This window comes from Neurospora tetraspora, assembly GCF_033439725.1.
Source record: "Neurospora tetraspora strain CBS 560.94 chromosome Unknown B0H65scaffold_2, whole genome shotgun sequence".
Classification (NCBI taxonomy): domain Eukaryota; kingdom Fungi; phylum Ascomycota; class Sordariomycetes; order Sordariales; family Sordariaceae; genus Neurospora; species Neurospora tetraspora.
This window is the reverse complement of record NW_026944384.1, coordinates 4,385,968-4,401,170: the sequence shown is the minus strand read 5'-3', so window position 1 is coordinate 4,401,170 and position 15,203 is coordinate 4,385,968. Positions and strand designations below refer to the sequence as shown.

Below are 15,203 nucleotides of genomic sequence, written 5' to 3'. Positions count from 1 at the left end.
CTCGAGGAAACAGTAAAGTGGAAGCGACTGTTGATTAAGGAACCGAAGCCTTGACTGATGATATAATGAAAACGGTGTTTGATATCGAACATGCCAACCAACACCATGAAGGAGGGCATTCCGGCGGCCTTATAACACTTGATGTTTTGGCAGCCTGGCAAGGTATGTAGTGTGCCTTCTTCATGTCAACGGTACTGGACAGAGAAGTGACTGGGGAGCCATCTGCGGCGTGAAGGCAGCAATGACGCCAGAGACCGCCGGGGAGACTATGTGACTGTGGAAGGTTCTCACCTCGACGGCACTTGGTCGTCTACTTGGTGACAACCTGAGGTGACAACGGTACCGGGTTGGGGGTAAGGTACCTTGCACCTGGGCTCCGTCTCCGTACCTGGCTCCGTACATGACGGGCAGCGCGGTAACGGGTGTCGAAGCTAGTGCGAACGAAGGTGGGGTGTGCCTGAGAGCTGGGAGAGGGCACAGACAGCCATTGGATCTCTGGGTTTAGATCCTGAGCGTTGAAGGCGCAGCCGCAGACGGAAGGTAATGGTGTTTGGAGGTTGAAGCAGGGACAGATGGACAGAGTCCCAATGAGAATGAAAGGAAAGTCGAAGAGCTTCGCCGGGATCGAGGTTGCATTGATTACGGACAAGGGTGGAACCAGTGCACGGTAGGGTGGAAACCGTTTCCGCGGGAGTTCTGTATCTTACACGTACCTGCCCGTAATTTGGGTACCTAACAACGAGCGGACAGGGGACAGCAAGTAAGGTATAGGGCAAGGGCAAGGGCCCCCGTGGGCAATGTTACCTCCACGGGCTGTTGTCCAGGGGACTGTCTCCCAAAAAAGACCACACTGCAGCAACACCCGTTCCAAGAAAAGGCATGCCTCTGAGGCTGGAAAATGCAGCCTCTCTCGACTGGCCAGGGGAAACGGTGGCTTTACCCTACGATTACAGGTGCCTAAGAGCTAAGGTATCGTAACGGTATCCTACCGACGGACTGCACCTTCGGGGTTTGCGAACCTGCGACAACATGAAGGGAAGGATACATCTCTCAACCGAGTATTGATGAAGACCTTTATCCGCAAGGGACTGAAGCAACATAGGGCTCAATTGAGCATTTTCGCCGAATTTTGGAAACTCCTGTCTATCACCGAGCCGGTATGACTAACAGTTCTTTTCCAAGGTACATATCGTATGGAAGCCTGAGGTCAGAGGTCACGACCACTAAAACCCACCACTCAACAATTGTCCGCTGCATATGTGGCTTGGTTTGCGGATTACCGCCTATGATACCTCAATCTGCTGTGTTTTGTTAGCATCCTCGCTTCTAGTGCAGGTAAATCTTACCCGATTTTACCGCCGCTGTTACTTCCGGATTCGGCACCAATTGCACACCATGAGAATGGACTGGCCAACGTATACCACTCCGGGCTTACGTTGACGTCAACCCCAGCGTCGCGTTGAAAGGTATACTCTTTCTGTTTGGTCATTTTGCGCCCAGATCTCGGTAATCGGTAGAAGACATCCTGTTATCACGACAGTGAACCATTAAAGGAGAAAAGGCACCACAAGGAGGATCCCTGGCTCAATTAGCAGTGGGCTGAGGCTGACATTTGCCCCTGGAATCCAGGGCTCCAGAAAGACGATTCCTTGCGGGAAATAGACGCGGGAACGCGGCTGCGATAGAAGTCTGGTAATCAGAATTCGATACCTCGGTCGGACAATGATCGGTACGTTGTGCAGAGACAGCACGACCGTTTCTTGATACACTCGATTCCCGACATCCAAGGTAACGTGGACGCCATGCCAGAATGCCCCGAGGTCCAAGGCTCCAAGTGTTACTAGCAAAGAACACGCCGCACAAGTTCGACGGCACAGGATCGTCTTTCGCGACCCCCAAGGTCTAAAACGCCGTTGATGACTCTACACCAAGGCAAAGTGTTCATACCCCACGGATGCCCCCTCGGTAGTTGCCCGGCCGGGTCATCCAGGCTTCTTCCCCGAGGGCAAAGGGCGTGAGGCGTACTAAGGAATGCCATCTTCGTTCTGATGGGAACGTTTGACTGGCTCAGAAGGTCTATTACCCGCTCTATGGTAAATTCCAGCGGTCATTTGAGTCAACCGAAGATGTTAAGATTGACATGAAGGTGGCGGGGCACACATTGACCGAGCATGGCGGTAGTACACACTGATAGACCGGGCTACACATTCGATCAGTCGTTATGGATCAACTTAGGGATATAGTCCAAAATGAGTCGAGCAAAACGGTCCTCATGATCCAAGCTTGCACAGCGGTGCTTATCCCAAGACCAAGAGCCGCCCGCAACGTTGACTTGCTAGAGCAGACTATTTCGCCGCACAAGTCGAAAGAAGAATCCGTGTTACAGCCAGTCCAGCAGAAGGGTTACACGATCTTTGGTATCAACGATTACGGTGCAGCCGGGTACCGGAAGACATGAAGCGTGGTGGGGTCCTCGCCCCTAGATGTGGTGAAGGTCGCATTGAGTGGTGACAATCCGACAACCACATCGTTATCCCCTGCGGAACTCGAAATGTATGGAAAGGTATACCGCCAACCAAATCAATGTCCGCGATGCCACGGATTGTAAGACTGGAAACAGGCCACCAAAACGGGCCCGTCTCTCGAAACTACCGCCAAGAGATGGGGAAACGGCCACCATGGTCGCATATGAACATTGGCGATGGTGAAGCGTGGGTATCTGACACTGAAACCTCATGTTTGGTACTGTAACAGTTCAAGCCCCGGCACTTTCAAGACAAGTGCTTAGTACAGACTACAGTCTGACAGGTCCCGATTTAGCGGATGCAGTAATCAAGAACGACATGGGGAGCGCTACCAGTAAATTCACTTCTTGGAACCAAGCACAAGTTACCACCACGGCGGCCTCTATGCTGACGCCAGACGGCGGCCAGCCATCGGTAGGGCAGCCTCGGCATGGGTCCGGGAGCATTGGCCGCCGCCCGGGGCCCCGGCGTGGGATCGGGTCGACTCAACGGGCCATCTCAACCGCATCATTGGGTACGGTACGTTGCACCAACCAATCGTTCTGTTGGGGATCCTTGACGACACATCAAGACGTTGAAAACACCGTCCCCAGATCATCGCGTAATGGCGCCAGGGGCACATACACTCACCCGCACTCCCTCCGGATTTTTCAATTCAGTCATGGGGATAAAGCCAATGGCAATACGCCCGATGGATTCGTCCCGACCAGTATCCACTCCCTACCCTATAACCTCCTTCGTTTTACCTACTGGGAGTCATGATTATCCGTCCAAATCGGTATGACTGCATCTAGGACGGATTCTGAAACATATTGAACCCTTCATCGTGAAGCTACATACATAATGGCAAGGTTGACTTGGGTCCCCGTTAACTGGGTTCAAGGGCGATCATCTCCCCATAGGCACGATCCTGATCATGGCAGCAGAGTTCTAGAACAACATCACATTTTGCGTAGACCTTTTACTATCACGGCCTGCAGGCAGCCGAAGAGAACTAGGACCGTATCTCACCCAATAACTGGCCAATGCTTGAATCTCTTCTGGATGTGGTGCATCATCAGTGGCCGAAAGTGGTAAAACACACACCTAACCCTCCCAAGCCAGTTGACCGGTATGACACGGGCAGATGAAGCCACCTTCAAAGGGACCACTCTTGAGATCATGGCGCTTGCCATGACCGTTCGTTCTCTCTCGCGATTCGACGTAACAGAGATGAGTGATGACGCTTTTACACAAAGTGGGTTGCCTTTGAAAGTTTCGTACGGATCTTATTAGTACAGCCCTGTTAGTGCAGCAGCCCTTTTATGTCCCCAAACGGCCCCGGAGCAGCACGGTTCGCTAACAACCCTTAACACAGGGGTGTTAGTGGTACTGTAACTGCAGACCAACTAAACCGGAGTACTTCCGCGTCTTTTCCACCAACAACCCTTCCACTCCCGTCTTGATATTCCAAATCGTAATTTCCCTTGCCTCTATTATTTCCCAATAAGATCCTCAGGAACATGTGTGTCATAAGTAGTCTATGCAGGTCTCTTCCCACATGATTTCACTGACTTGCTGCGCAAGCGTTGGACTCGTGATGTTCTTCTCTCTTCCGGTCAATTTACAACATCCCCGACCGTAACGGCGCCGCCGGCCGTTGGTCACTGTCTCACCGAGTGCATATAGGCTCTACTGTCGTTGCCTGGATTCCACACCGAGTCGATCCCGGTGGTTTCCGAAAATGATGCCTGCAACAACTCGTGACCATAATACTATCTTCATGAGGCATCTCTCCGTCCGTTGTTAATCGGAACCGGTGACTTGTTTCGTGCCTGGCTCATTAGGCACTGCATCAACGACAATGGCATGAACTGCTGCAGACTGCACAGCGCAAGTCGCAGCAGCGATTCGCCTTGCAGGAAATCAGTCATGTCCCTGCATATCACCAGCCCTACGGTTTTACACTGCTCGGTCAATCAGCGTCATGTCCGTCATCCGACATCACGAGTATCGGCCTGCATTTGCGTGACCATACAGAAGGACATAAGAGTGAATTGGGAAATGAAGTTCTTTAAGTCCGTGAACAAAATCCCGTCCCCTGCCTTTTGCCCTACAAGGTGAAGCTATCACCATGTAGAACGTGCCAAGCCTGAGGCAACCCTCCCTCTTTTCAGCCTTGTGACGTGCATCAAAGATGTCACAGATGATGCATGTCTAGTATGTATGAGTTTCTCATCTTTGGCAGATGTTTCAGAAAAAAGCTTGTTCAGCAAGGTGAGAGCTAACGCGCCGTTTCTATCCCAGGGGAGACAAAACAACAGAGAAAGATGGCTTCTATTTCCCAACAACCATGACGGCGCCAAAAACCCACGATGTACAAGTGGGGATTTGTGAACAATGTCTCGCTAGACAACCAATCGCTTTGATTCCCGCCCATCCCTCCGTTTTCCATCAACAGTCCAAAGACCTCAAAAGGTCTCGAAAGAGTCCGCAGATGATCACTGACCGTGAGGATTTAGAGCCAGTTAAAGCAGAGAGAAAACCACATTCGTCCAAGCACCGCCTCAGAACGGCTGACAAGATACCACCAATCAGTTATCGAGATATCTAACGGAGCACGGTCTCGACATCACTTCCTCCAAAATCTTACCTGCCACAGCCCCTAGTTCCGGGTTCGGGGCGAATAAACTGTTGAATCGATATCTGATACCTTGGAGGAGGATCCGGGTCAGGGACGGAGATGCCGTTGACCGTTCACCGTTGACATCAGAAAGTGAACGGTCGGTCGACCATTGACCGTCGTCGAAAGGGTGGGATCCTATTCCTTGTCCGCTTCTCCACTGAGCGACGAACGGTGGGGCACTGTGCTTGGCACCCGACACAGACACAAAACAAAACTCCAACGTACCCCCGGTCCAGTTCCGGCCCCCATTCGGCTTCCTCCAGGCAGAAGCGGAAGCTCCATGTGATCCTCCGGGAGGCCGAACCGGAAGGTTGAGCCCCACATGCGGCGGAGAGCCCCACTTTACCTGCGAACTTCTAACGGGATGGACGACGGGAAACTGCAACCTCAAGTCTTTCTTCCTTTCCACTTGAAACACAATTGTTGAATCATACAACATCCTCCCGATGCTCTGTGTCGAAATCATCATCATCATCACCACCATCACCGGACAGTCACCCGGTATACGCGGCGGCCGTTGGATGACGGTGCCTGAAGCTGAACGCTCGCTGGTTGTCTTCAGGCAATCAATCTCTCCTCACTCCCCTCTATACCTTTCTTCAACTTGTTTCCTGGCCAGGTGTTGGGATGGAAGTCATCAACCGCTGACGCCGTCGGGAACAAGAACCACCTAAAGACAGGCAGTGCAGCCCGCTGCCCGCGATTGACCCGAACCCGGACAGTATATCCCGAAATAACTGCGTCATAAGATCCTATATCGCGAATGACCCCCATACAACAAATACTCCACGACAAGTCCTCCAACCTCACCGAGCATCCTCCATTCAACGGCGAGTAATCATCATTAATTGATTAATCTCAAAGTTGACTCCCAAGACCCCACGCCACCCCGGGCCCCTACATGGTACGATTGATTCCTGGAACTGCAATATCATACCGCGCAAACCTCAGTCATCAACTTTCGCGCACTACGCATGAAGGCTTTCTGCCTTAGTGAGCCTCGGCACTTACTCACTCTCCGAGACTTTGACTTGGTTCGACCGCCCGCCCCCCGTCTTCGGCCCCCAAAATTCCGGGTCTGGCCCATGGATGTTGGTAAACAGGTGCCTATTCGGCATCATATTATTTCATTCCGATTCTATGAGAACGTTGACCATGCCCCTAGGACCCAGGTGAAGGCAGACAAGTGAAGTCTGCGCCAGACATAGATTGTATGTCTAGGCCTAGGAATCGGTAGGCACCATCATGTATCATTGTTATTCGCGGAATACGAATGAGTAAGCCATAGAGACAAAAGAGAAGGTAATTTGATGGCATGCACGAAGCCTGAGAGAGAGAGAAGAAGAAGAAAGGAGACACCGCAGCCGTGCAGTTATACAGAGCAGAGAGCAGAGAGCAGAGGTTGGTATGGACAATTGTCCATCAGTGCCTAGCAAAGCCTTTGATCCTGGTTTTCCCCTGGGAGAGTAACCTAATAAGTAAACACCGTACTCAGACACCAGCAAGCTGGTACATGCACTTTCATTTCATCATGTCTGCCCACTTAACCGCCGCAAAGGTGTAAGTAAGTAACTCTATCTACGCCTCAGCCACTTCACCCCCACGGCATTCAGTTCTTACCACGACGACGAGAAGAAACCTACATGTACATTACTCAGACGAACGGCGTTTCCTCAAACGGGCCGATCCGCTTCATGAAGTCGGTAATACTTACTGAGCCCTTTTGATCTAAGCCCTAATGTGCCCCAAGGCAACAGAAGGACAACACTCCCATTTAACCTTCTTACTCATTGCCCGAGCCATGTACCAAGTGCCCTGAGCTATCTATCCATCATGGTGCCGCAACCGTACTCTTTTCCCATCCTATCCTGTACCCAGTCACCATTGTGGCGTCTGTCGTGTACGTCAAGTACATACGTCAAGTATGTACTTCAAGAGAGAGAGATGAGAGCGTGTGTGGCAGCCGTGCCACCCCCGCCACCACAAACGGCAGATGTCGTGGTATGGCACCGTTTTTTCTCTGTTTTTATTCTGTCCTTGCCGTGGCTTTGAACGGGAGTCTCTTCAACGGGAGTCTTTTCAGCGGACGCCCGGAAATATGTGGCTGAGACGGGCCTACCTCGGCTACAAAGCCACTTCGCTCCAGCACAACGCCTCAAAGTTGCTGGATTAGACTTTGGGTACTGCTGCCCAGAATACGCCTCACTCTCTCGGAGAACGTGATGAGACTAATTATGTGATGATGTCTGAAAAGCAGAGTCTCAAGATGAGCGCCGAGCGAATGAGAACATCGTGAGCCAATTTGAGGAAGGACGAGATATTGATTGATTGATGGCTTGTGGTCATCACTTCTCCTGGACCTCGTCACTACTGCACCAGTTTCTCGTCCTTTTCTTATTTTCCCCGCGGAGCTAAAGCCGTGTCCATATATCCACCGTTCAATCATCACATTCCCAACAATCCCCCTTTATCACCTAAAGTTTATAGACACCTCTATACCATCTTTCTGGACCACACCTCCAAGACAAGACAAAAATCGTAACAACGCCGTGAAGAGAGGGTGAAGTAAGTTATACACACACATAAAGCGAATGATATGATAAAGTTGACACACGCGTCTTTACTTTTTATCCCCATGCAGACACCGACCGTACTATGATGATGATGTTGACGATGATGACAATGATGATGATGCACGATACACAGAGAAGAAAGAAGCAAACGAAAGGAAAACAATGACTGCACCTCTCGACGAAGGGGTTTACAACTCAAAAAAAATCCAGGTTCGACGCCATGCTCGCTTTCGTCCGTCCGTTCGTCCGTTCGTTTGTTCGTTCGACACCTAGCAACCCCCACCCGAAACCTTTGATATTTTTCGCATCGTGACCGTCACCTTCTCTTACCCATATAAGACTTTTTAATAACCACCCAACACTTCCCGCTTTGTCACAACGTTCGCCATGTTCGGCGCCAATGCCCTTCCTATACCCAGTCGAACCCTTCTAGCCCATCGTTCCTCCTAGGCCCTGCGGCTCATCATGGCCGCTGTGGCCCCTGCAGCTGCAAGATCTTGTTGTTGCTGCTGCCGGGTACTCGTGGTACGAACCGCCGCTCGCGGTAGACTGCTCCCGTTGGCGCCCACATTTCCTGAGGTGAAACTGCCAGCTGTTGAGCCGGTTGTACCTCCGCTTGCTCTTTTCACGCCAGAAGTTGCCCCACTACCCGAAGCCGTCATGCCAGATACCTTACGGGACGCAGGCAGAACACTACTCGCAAGAGTGGGTTTTAAAGGACCTTGAGGCATACCGGAGCTGACGACTCCTGACCGTAGTGAAGTTCTGGTAGTGACGGCGGCGGCCGGCGGCTCCGGTAGGGGGCGAGGTCCTCCTCCATTCAGACTCTGTACACGCTTGGTTGGGGATGATTCCCGCGTCGATGCAAGGCGTGGCACTGGCATGGAAGATGAGGGCGGAGTCTTCTGCCCGGTAATGAACTCATGTCGTACGGCTTCCTCGGGCTTCATTCTTCTGTCCGGATCCCACCTGAGACAGCGGGCAATGAAATCCAGGAATGGCTGATCATCGCACTTGAGAACCTGCTGCAAAGTCTTGGAGGAGGGGCGGCGACGGCGGCCCTTCGAGGAGACGGTAAGACGCGGTTTGCCAGAGCTATCGAAGAACAGCTTCTTGCGTGTTGATTTTTCAATGAGATGCTTCTCCGGAGGCCCAAATACTTCCATGATGCACGCAAGCTGTTCCTGCTCGTTCTCACCAGGGAAAATGGGAACACCAGTGAAGAGTTCCGCCAGAATACAGCCTAGCGACCACATATCAATGGGAAGGCCATAGGTCATACCCAGAATAACCTCGGGGGATCGGTAAAAGCGTGACTGAATGTAAGTATAAACCTTCTCGTTTTCGAAACAGCTGGAACCAAAATCGATGACCTTGATCTCCGAATGTAGAGGGTGTCGCAGGAGGATGTTTTCTGGCTTCAAGTCGCAGTGAATAACCTTGTGCTGCTTTAGCAGAAGCAGTGAGCTGAGCATTTGTTTAGTGAACCGCCGAATCAACTTGAGTGAGAAGCCTCGGAAAGCATTAGACTTGATGAACTCGTAAAGATTCATATCAAGGAGTTCGGTGGAAATGCAGAGATGCCCACGGAAATAGAAGCTGTGGGTGAAATTGACCATGCTGTGCTTATTCTTGGGGTCCTGAAAGTTTACTTGTTAGCGAACAAATACGGTTCGAGTAAACAGTCGTCAAGAACTTACCCATTCGCGAAGCTTCTGCAGAATATTGACTTCCACAAGAGCCTGCTGGTGGAACCGCTTCTTGTTCCGGATAATCTTGACGGCCACAAGGACGCCAGTCTTATGATCAATGCATCGAACAACCTGCCCGAAGCTACCCTTTCCAAGGACATCAATGATCTCATATCTGTATGCAAGATGATCGCCGATAATAATCGAGTAGTCTCCTCGCTCATCATCGTACCCAAAGTTGGGAAGGTCTGACTGAACGTTACCAACCACCTTAGCCGCATTCTGAGTACCGCAAAAGTAGACGTCCTTATAGTCCACAATTTCGCCGCGCTCATAAATGTTCAGGACCGCAATCCTAAGGGCTTCCTGAAGGCCAACGCGTTCCTTGGCAGTAGCACGCTTGCGTAAGGCGTCGAGCGTCCGAGCCGCCATTTCCGTTTCCTTACGCCGCGACCCGAGTTTCTTCATCTCTTCCTCGGCCACCATATCATCCTTGTCGAGATCGGCCGTCCAGACGTCACGGGTTTGGCTCAGAGTCGCACTTGAACTCTTCGGCTTGAGGATCTTTTGCGCCGAGCTATACGTATGAATCGACCGCTCTGCCACCGTGTCCAGCGTAGATTCCTTCTTGCCCGCCGCATCGCTACGTTGACGGTCCCCTGCAACAATGGCATTGAGGCTCGAGGCTGAGCTCTTCCGTCTCCTTGACTCCAAGTATGTCCCGGTCCCATTCGATTTTGATGAAGGCGTCGGGCTTGGGGCTTTCGTGGTTGAAGGCATGCTGCCCAATGTCGCCGATATCGGGATCCTTGGGGGTGGCATAGAATCATGTTTGACACTGTTCGGATCCACCTTTTCAGGCCGACTGTTACCGTTCTTGGATGCGCTTCGTTTCCATGATAGACTCAATTTCCGTCTGATGGAGGTGCCAATTGACGATGGAGTTGGTGGCTCTTCCGGGTCAGTGGGAGGTGGTGGTGACTTTGCGGCAGCAGGCTTTGGGGCTCGCGGTCCAGAGGGTTTCTGGGTTGGAACAGATGCATCGGGATCCCCTGTTTTTGGTCGATTGGAGTATGCCGACTCCTGATTACCCCCCTTTACCGCAGAAGACGAAACATATGGCGACATTCCTGACTGTGGCATCACATTTGACACCACTCCCCCCATTGACTCGTTCGAGCTGTAGGAGTCCATACTACCGCCTTTTCCTCGATTAATTGTGCTTGTACTCCTAAGGTGCTGAACTGTAGGCTTATCCTCAGTTCGCGTTGTGGTGAAGTAGGTGCTTCTTGACGCTGTCATGGGCGTCGACGGCGTCTTTGCAATTTGCCTGCCAGGAGGAGGAGAAAGACTCCTGTCTGATGCATTCTGCTCAAGCGCCGCAATTTTGGCAGCAGTTGTAGTGCTCAACGGTCCTAGAGCAAGCGGGGGCAGACGAAGAGGCTGCAGGTTTTTCTTTGAGTTTGCGGAAGAGGACTTCTTGTCCACAGTCGAAGTGTGTACGGACTTTCGTTGGCTGGGTTTGCGTTGCAGCTTAGCAGGCGGTGGGTCAGTCAGCTGTGCCCCAGATACGCTCCCTGTTGAGGTGCTATTGATGCTACTAGTATCAAACGCCCTATTGGACTTGCGCTTGTCCAAAAACGACAGTTCCCCGGGCGAATCGTACAGCTTTGGTATTGCTGGAACTGGGGGAACCTCTTCCTCTTCCTCGCCGTTCGCCGTGTTCTGGGCAGGCATACCCATTGGAGCAGGTAGCCTAGAGCTGCCGCTCTGCGGAATACGCGGTTGAATAGAGCCAGTCGATGATCGTACAGTGTTGTAGCTATTTGCCGACGCAGCCGAAAGACCAGAGCTGTACGATTTTCTGTTATTCGCGTCCGGGGTAGTCCGAGAGGAAGCTGGCGTTGGGATCTTGCGCGGCAACATGGATGGAGAACGAGACGAAGGACGTGATCTAGCTAATGGCATCGGAGCTGTTGGTACTGGAGCTGGCGCTTGAGAGGGTTGATGATGTGACATTCGCTTCATTAGTCTCGTATCTGTCGGGCTGATCGTCCTGGCGCCTAAGCCTGTTGCATGTGAAGTATGAGGAACACCAGGCATAACAGATATCCTCTTGGTCGAGGATGGAACTGGCGCCTTGACGGCAGTCATGGGGGAGCGTGGAAATGTCACAGGCGAGCTCCCGGAGCCCAAGGCAAGGGCGCTCAAGTCGTGGGCTAGTGTAGTAGCATCGCTGCCTCGGGGCGGCGGTTGCACAGATCTCGCCTTGGAGGTTCGCGTTGACTCGGGCATAGGACGAGGCCCTCCGTCTACGGACACTGACGTGCGTACCGGCGGCTCTGTTCCATTTCGCTCCCCGAGTGAGGACCGCCTGGGAGCTTTCACTGTATTGTTCGTACTCGAGACTGGGGGGTAATGGTTCGGGCGACGAGTGCGGATGGCGGCCGGAGCGGTAGGGGTCGTAACACCCGAGGTGTTGGATGCTGTTGTTCCTAAGCCTGCCTGTCTATTCGTGCCAGTTGTTATACTAGGTCTTCGCAAAATTGACCCGCTCCTGGCAGTCCGCGTCGGGGCGGGCTGCTGGACCGCGACTCTCGCGCCGGTCGCATTGATGGAGATGTCGGAATGGCCCCCCATGCTTTCAGGTGTAGAATTTTGGCCAGGCGGTGTTGAGTAGTGGGCCAGCTTGAAGTCGGCCTCGAGGCTGCTCTGAAGGTCGTCGAAGCTCACCGAGGGCAAGAATTCGAATGCTGTGCTTGTCGATGATCCGTCTTCGTTACCATTCCGGCTGCCAAAGGAGAACAATGAGTGGTTGTTGGACGAGGAGGCGCTCAGCATCGGAGGATCCTCGGTAGGTCGACGGTAAGCGTTGATTTTGGAGGGACTGCAGTTTTCCTTGCGCCTGTGCAGGAAACACGAGCCAATGTTAGCTAGTCTGAATCGAAAACACGGAAGGAACTTGCGGCGGGAGCTACCACTGGGCGCGATGCAAAAGAGAGTAGCACTTGAGAAGACAAGACGAGACAAGGACGGGAACAACCTGGTGGGTGACTGGGTTTCCCCTCTGGGGCCAGCGGGGACGTGCCGCTCCCTATTGTTCATGGGTGCAATGGAGCCGTGAGGCCGGTGGTTATGGAGTCACGCAGCGCGAGGCGGGCCTCAATGAGCGGAAACGTCAGGACGACAGGGCCGCGGTAAACGGGATACGGCAACGCAACCGCGACCACAACGGGAACGGGACGGAGCCTCTTGCTCGTGCTAGGAAAGGGCTGAGTGCTGACGGGGGACAAGGCGAGACCGACAGACCGGCGACAGGATCGCGAGGCGGTCTGTCTGCTTCAGACTTTTAGTACCTTTGCTTGGCCGGCGTGCAGCATGCAGCGTGCAGCAGCAGCAGCGTGCGTGTAGGCGTGAAGGGCGGTACGGATTATTATGGTGGTCGTCGTGGTGCGGTGGACGGTGGTGGTGCTTGGTGGTGATAATGGTGTTTGGTCCACTCTTTGGGATGAGATGAATGGTTGGTGCGTTCGCTTCAGTTCTCTCCACTGCTGTGTTAAGGTATCCTGTCCTTTGTGGTCCGAGTCGTCGATTCGACGTCGAGCCTAGGTCCAAGTCGTCGACAGCCAATGCGGGTGGGAGGACGGCGCGAGAGCTCTACCATTGCCCAGATCAGCGAGAGAGAGGGACAAGGGCTCAGTCCGGCCAAGGAGCTGAGATGGATATCGAGGCTACCTCATTCCGAGGACGCGGTGGAAGTCGTCGTCGTCGAGCGTGTTCGAGACACAGCAGCCGGTCGTCGTTCGCTTGGTCGATCGAGAGATGAATAGTAGCAATGGTAGGTAGCAATGGAAGCAACAATGGGATTGGGATGGAAGACAAAGTTTTGTTGCCTTGCTTGCCCTGGGGCCTGTGCTAATGACCTGGCAAGGTGTCTGCCCTCTGTGTGGTGCTACCGGGCCGCTACCCTTCTCTACGGACTAGCCTGGTTTCGCCTGGCCAAGCGGCTGCTGGCCGGCAGGTGGCAGCCACCATGAAGCAGCCACTAACATTACCTCTAATGCGGTCGGCCACCGGGTCAACCAACTGCAAGAAGCCTCCATCTGACAGCAACGAAAGACTCAAGTTCCTGTGATGCCGCTGCTGCGTAACTCTCATGCGTGAACTGCCTGGGTGCTTGCGGTTGGTGGAAACGAACAAAATGCCCTAGAAAATAAAGGAGCTGTGGTGCGTTATACCCTCGTCGCTACCCGCGCTTGATGAATTGAGGTTGCTTTGTCTCTGAACAACAACTCGAAATTTCATGGGGCAACAACTCCTCAGGGGAATCTTTTTGTGGGGACCGAAAGTCGCAAGAAGGAAAAAAAGGAGAAAGCCGACGGCGGGAACTCCTCATTCAGAACATCGATGGAAAGATGCACATGCAGCAGTCCAACGAACCCAACACGCCTTCCCCTCTTCTTCTCCGCAGACCCTGGATATCCACGCCCAAACGGCATCCACAATCAATTCAACAGAGATAAGAGTAACTTCCTCCTGACTTCTTGTTGTTCTCATTCAAAGACTTCCCAATGCACGACCCTCTCGGCAAACCGTCTGAAAGATGGCGGGGACGCCAAGGCCGGGACGGGAGCCAGTCCAGGTCCATCCAGATTTGAAGGGAGGATCCTGGCGGCGGCGATATTAAGAAAGAGTCGTGGCAAGGACAAGCACATGGCATATCTACTACAATTTCAATGTGCTTCCGGAGAGCAAATAACATTGGCCTATCCTCTTTTTTAGAATTAGAGATGGTTCCTGGAGATAGTTCCGCGTAGTATCGACGCCAAGGCTCTAGAAACCAACGTTAACAAGAAGGAAGTGGTGTTGAGATCTGGAAACCCAACCATGGAGATCATGGGGTCTCGGTGCCCAAGTATTGCTCCCTTACGTCAACTAGTATATTTGTCCAAGTTTCATGGGGAAAAAAAAACAAAATAAAAACCGAAGTCGACTTGTTCAGTGATGGCCTCAAGAAATATGGACACATGATATGCAAGGTCCCCGCAACTTGCTATAGGGACGAGTAATTTCCAATCTCATCCGGCAGATGAACGTCAATGCCGAGCTACATTGAACCTAGGTAGATTTGACAGTATGGGGGTTGACAGGTTGAACTGCAGGGTTGTCCCCGTCTCATTTCTATTTCTTTCTGGACCTCTTTGAACTCTTTCTTTCACGGTCACAGGTCGCCTTTCAACAACTCATGTCGATGTTGGCACCGTTGGGTAGAAAGATGTGCGGATGTGACATGTCCGTACCAGAGCCAATTCTCCCCTTGAACTTGACGCCAACGAGGATCAAAACTGGAGCCCTTCCGGCTTGGCTGAAGCCCAACTGTAAAGCTTGCACTGCACGATCGAGATGCACTTGCAGGAAAATCTCGGGAGTTTGAAAGAGTATGAGTTCATGATCAATATTTTCTTCTTTTCTTGTTTCGAGTCCTCAGATGGTGGGTTGCTTCAGGAACAGGGGCTGCGGTGCCGTGATAAAGTAAAAGCTTGAAGTGATTTCCATGCAGGGTCCCCTACTTCAAAACACCCACACCTCCAATGCCTTGCCGTCGTCAAATATCGTTAAGTCTACTATGGTGTTGTGGGTAAGTTAAACCCGTGGGTCAGGTCGTTGAATACACAGTGCCCACGAAGCTTTGGCTGTGGTGGTTCGTGCAAGGTACCTGACAGGGAGGTAAAACTTTTGCTCGCAACCA

The 15,203-nt window shown here is 52.4% G+C and overlaps 4 protein-coding genes across 4 annotated transcripts; 2 read left to right on the top strand and 2 right to left on the bottom strand.

The window, feature by feature from the left end:
* Window positions 1-214: 214 nt before the first annotated feature.
* On the bottom strand, window positions 215-1,695 carry B0H65DRAFT_568683 (uncharacterized protein). Its single transcript, XM_062830399.1, is given in 5 exon segments — window positions 215-696; window positions 714-850; window positions 941-964; window positions 1,020-1,143; window positions 1,347-1,695. 5 exon segments carry the CDS (start codon window positions 1,487-1,489, stop codon window positions 432-434), a joined length of 693 nt encoding a protein of 230 aa, XP_062684775.1. The 5' UTR covers window positions 1,490-1,695; the 3' UTR covers window positions 215-431.
* Window positions 1,696-2,881: 1,186 nt separating this feature from the next.
* B0H65DRAFT_402422 (uncharacterized protein) lies at window positions 2,882-3,043 on the top strand (the record flags this gene model as incomplete). The annotated part of the gene is made up of 1 exon (XM_062823790.1): window positions 2,882-3,043. A coding segment is annotated over one exon (162 nt), but the record flags the coding sequence as incomplete, so codon positions are not given.
* A 4,879-nt stretch (window positions 3,044-7,922) lies between these two features.
* Window positions 7,923-12,765, bottom strand: B0H65DRAFT_123066 (uncharacterized protein). Its single transcript, XM_062820702.1, has 3 exons — window positions 12,498-12,765; window positions 9,464-12,359; window positions 7,923-9,403 (listed from the first exon to the last, which is right to left on the bottom strand). The coding sequence occupies exons 1-3, from the start codon at window positions 12,557-12,559 to the stop codon at window positions 8,210-8,212; spliced, it is 4,152 nt and encodes a 1,383-aa protein (XP_062684773.1). The 5' UTR covers window positions 12,560-12,765; the 3' UTR covers window positions 7,923-8,209.
* B0H65DRAFT_123065 (uncharacterized protein) lies at window positions 12,766-13,330 on the top strand. Its single transcript, XM_062820701.1, has one exon. It carries the CDS (start codon window positions 12,972-12,974, stop codon window positions 13,278-13,280), a length of 309 nt encoding a protein of 102 aa, XP_062684772.1. The 5' UTR covers window positions 12,766-12,971; the 3' UTR covers window positions 13,281-13,330.
* The last annotated feature ends 1,873 nt before the right edge of the window (window positions 13,331-15,203 follow it).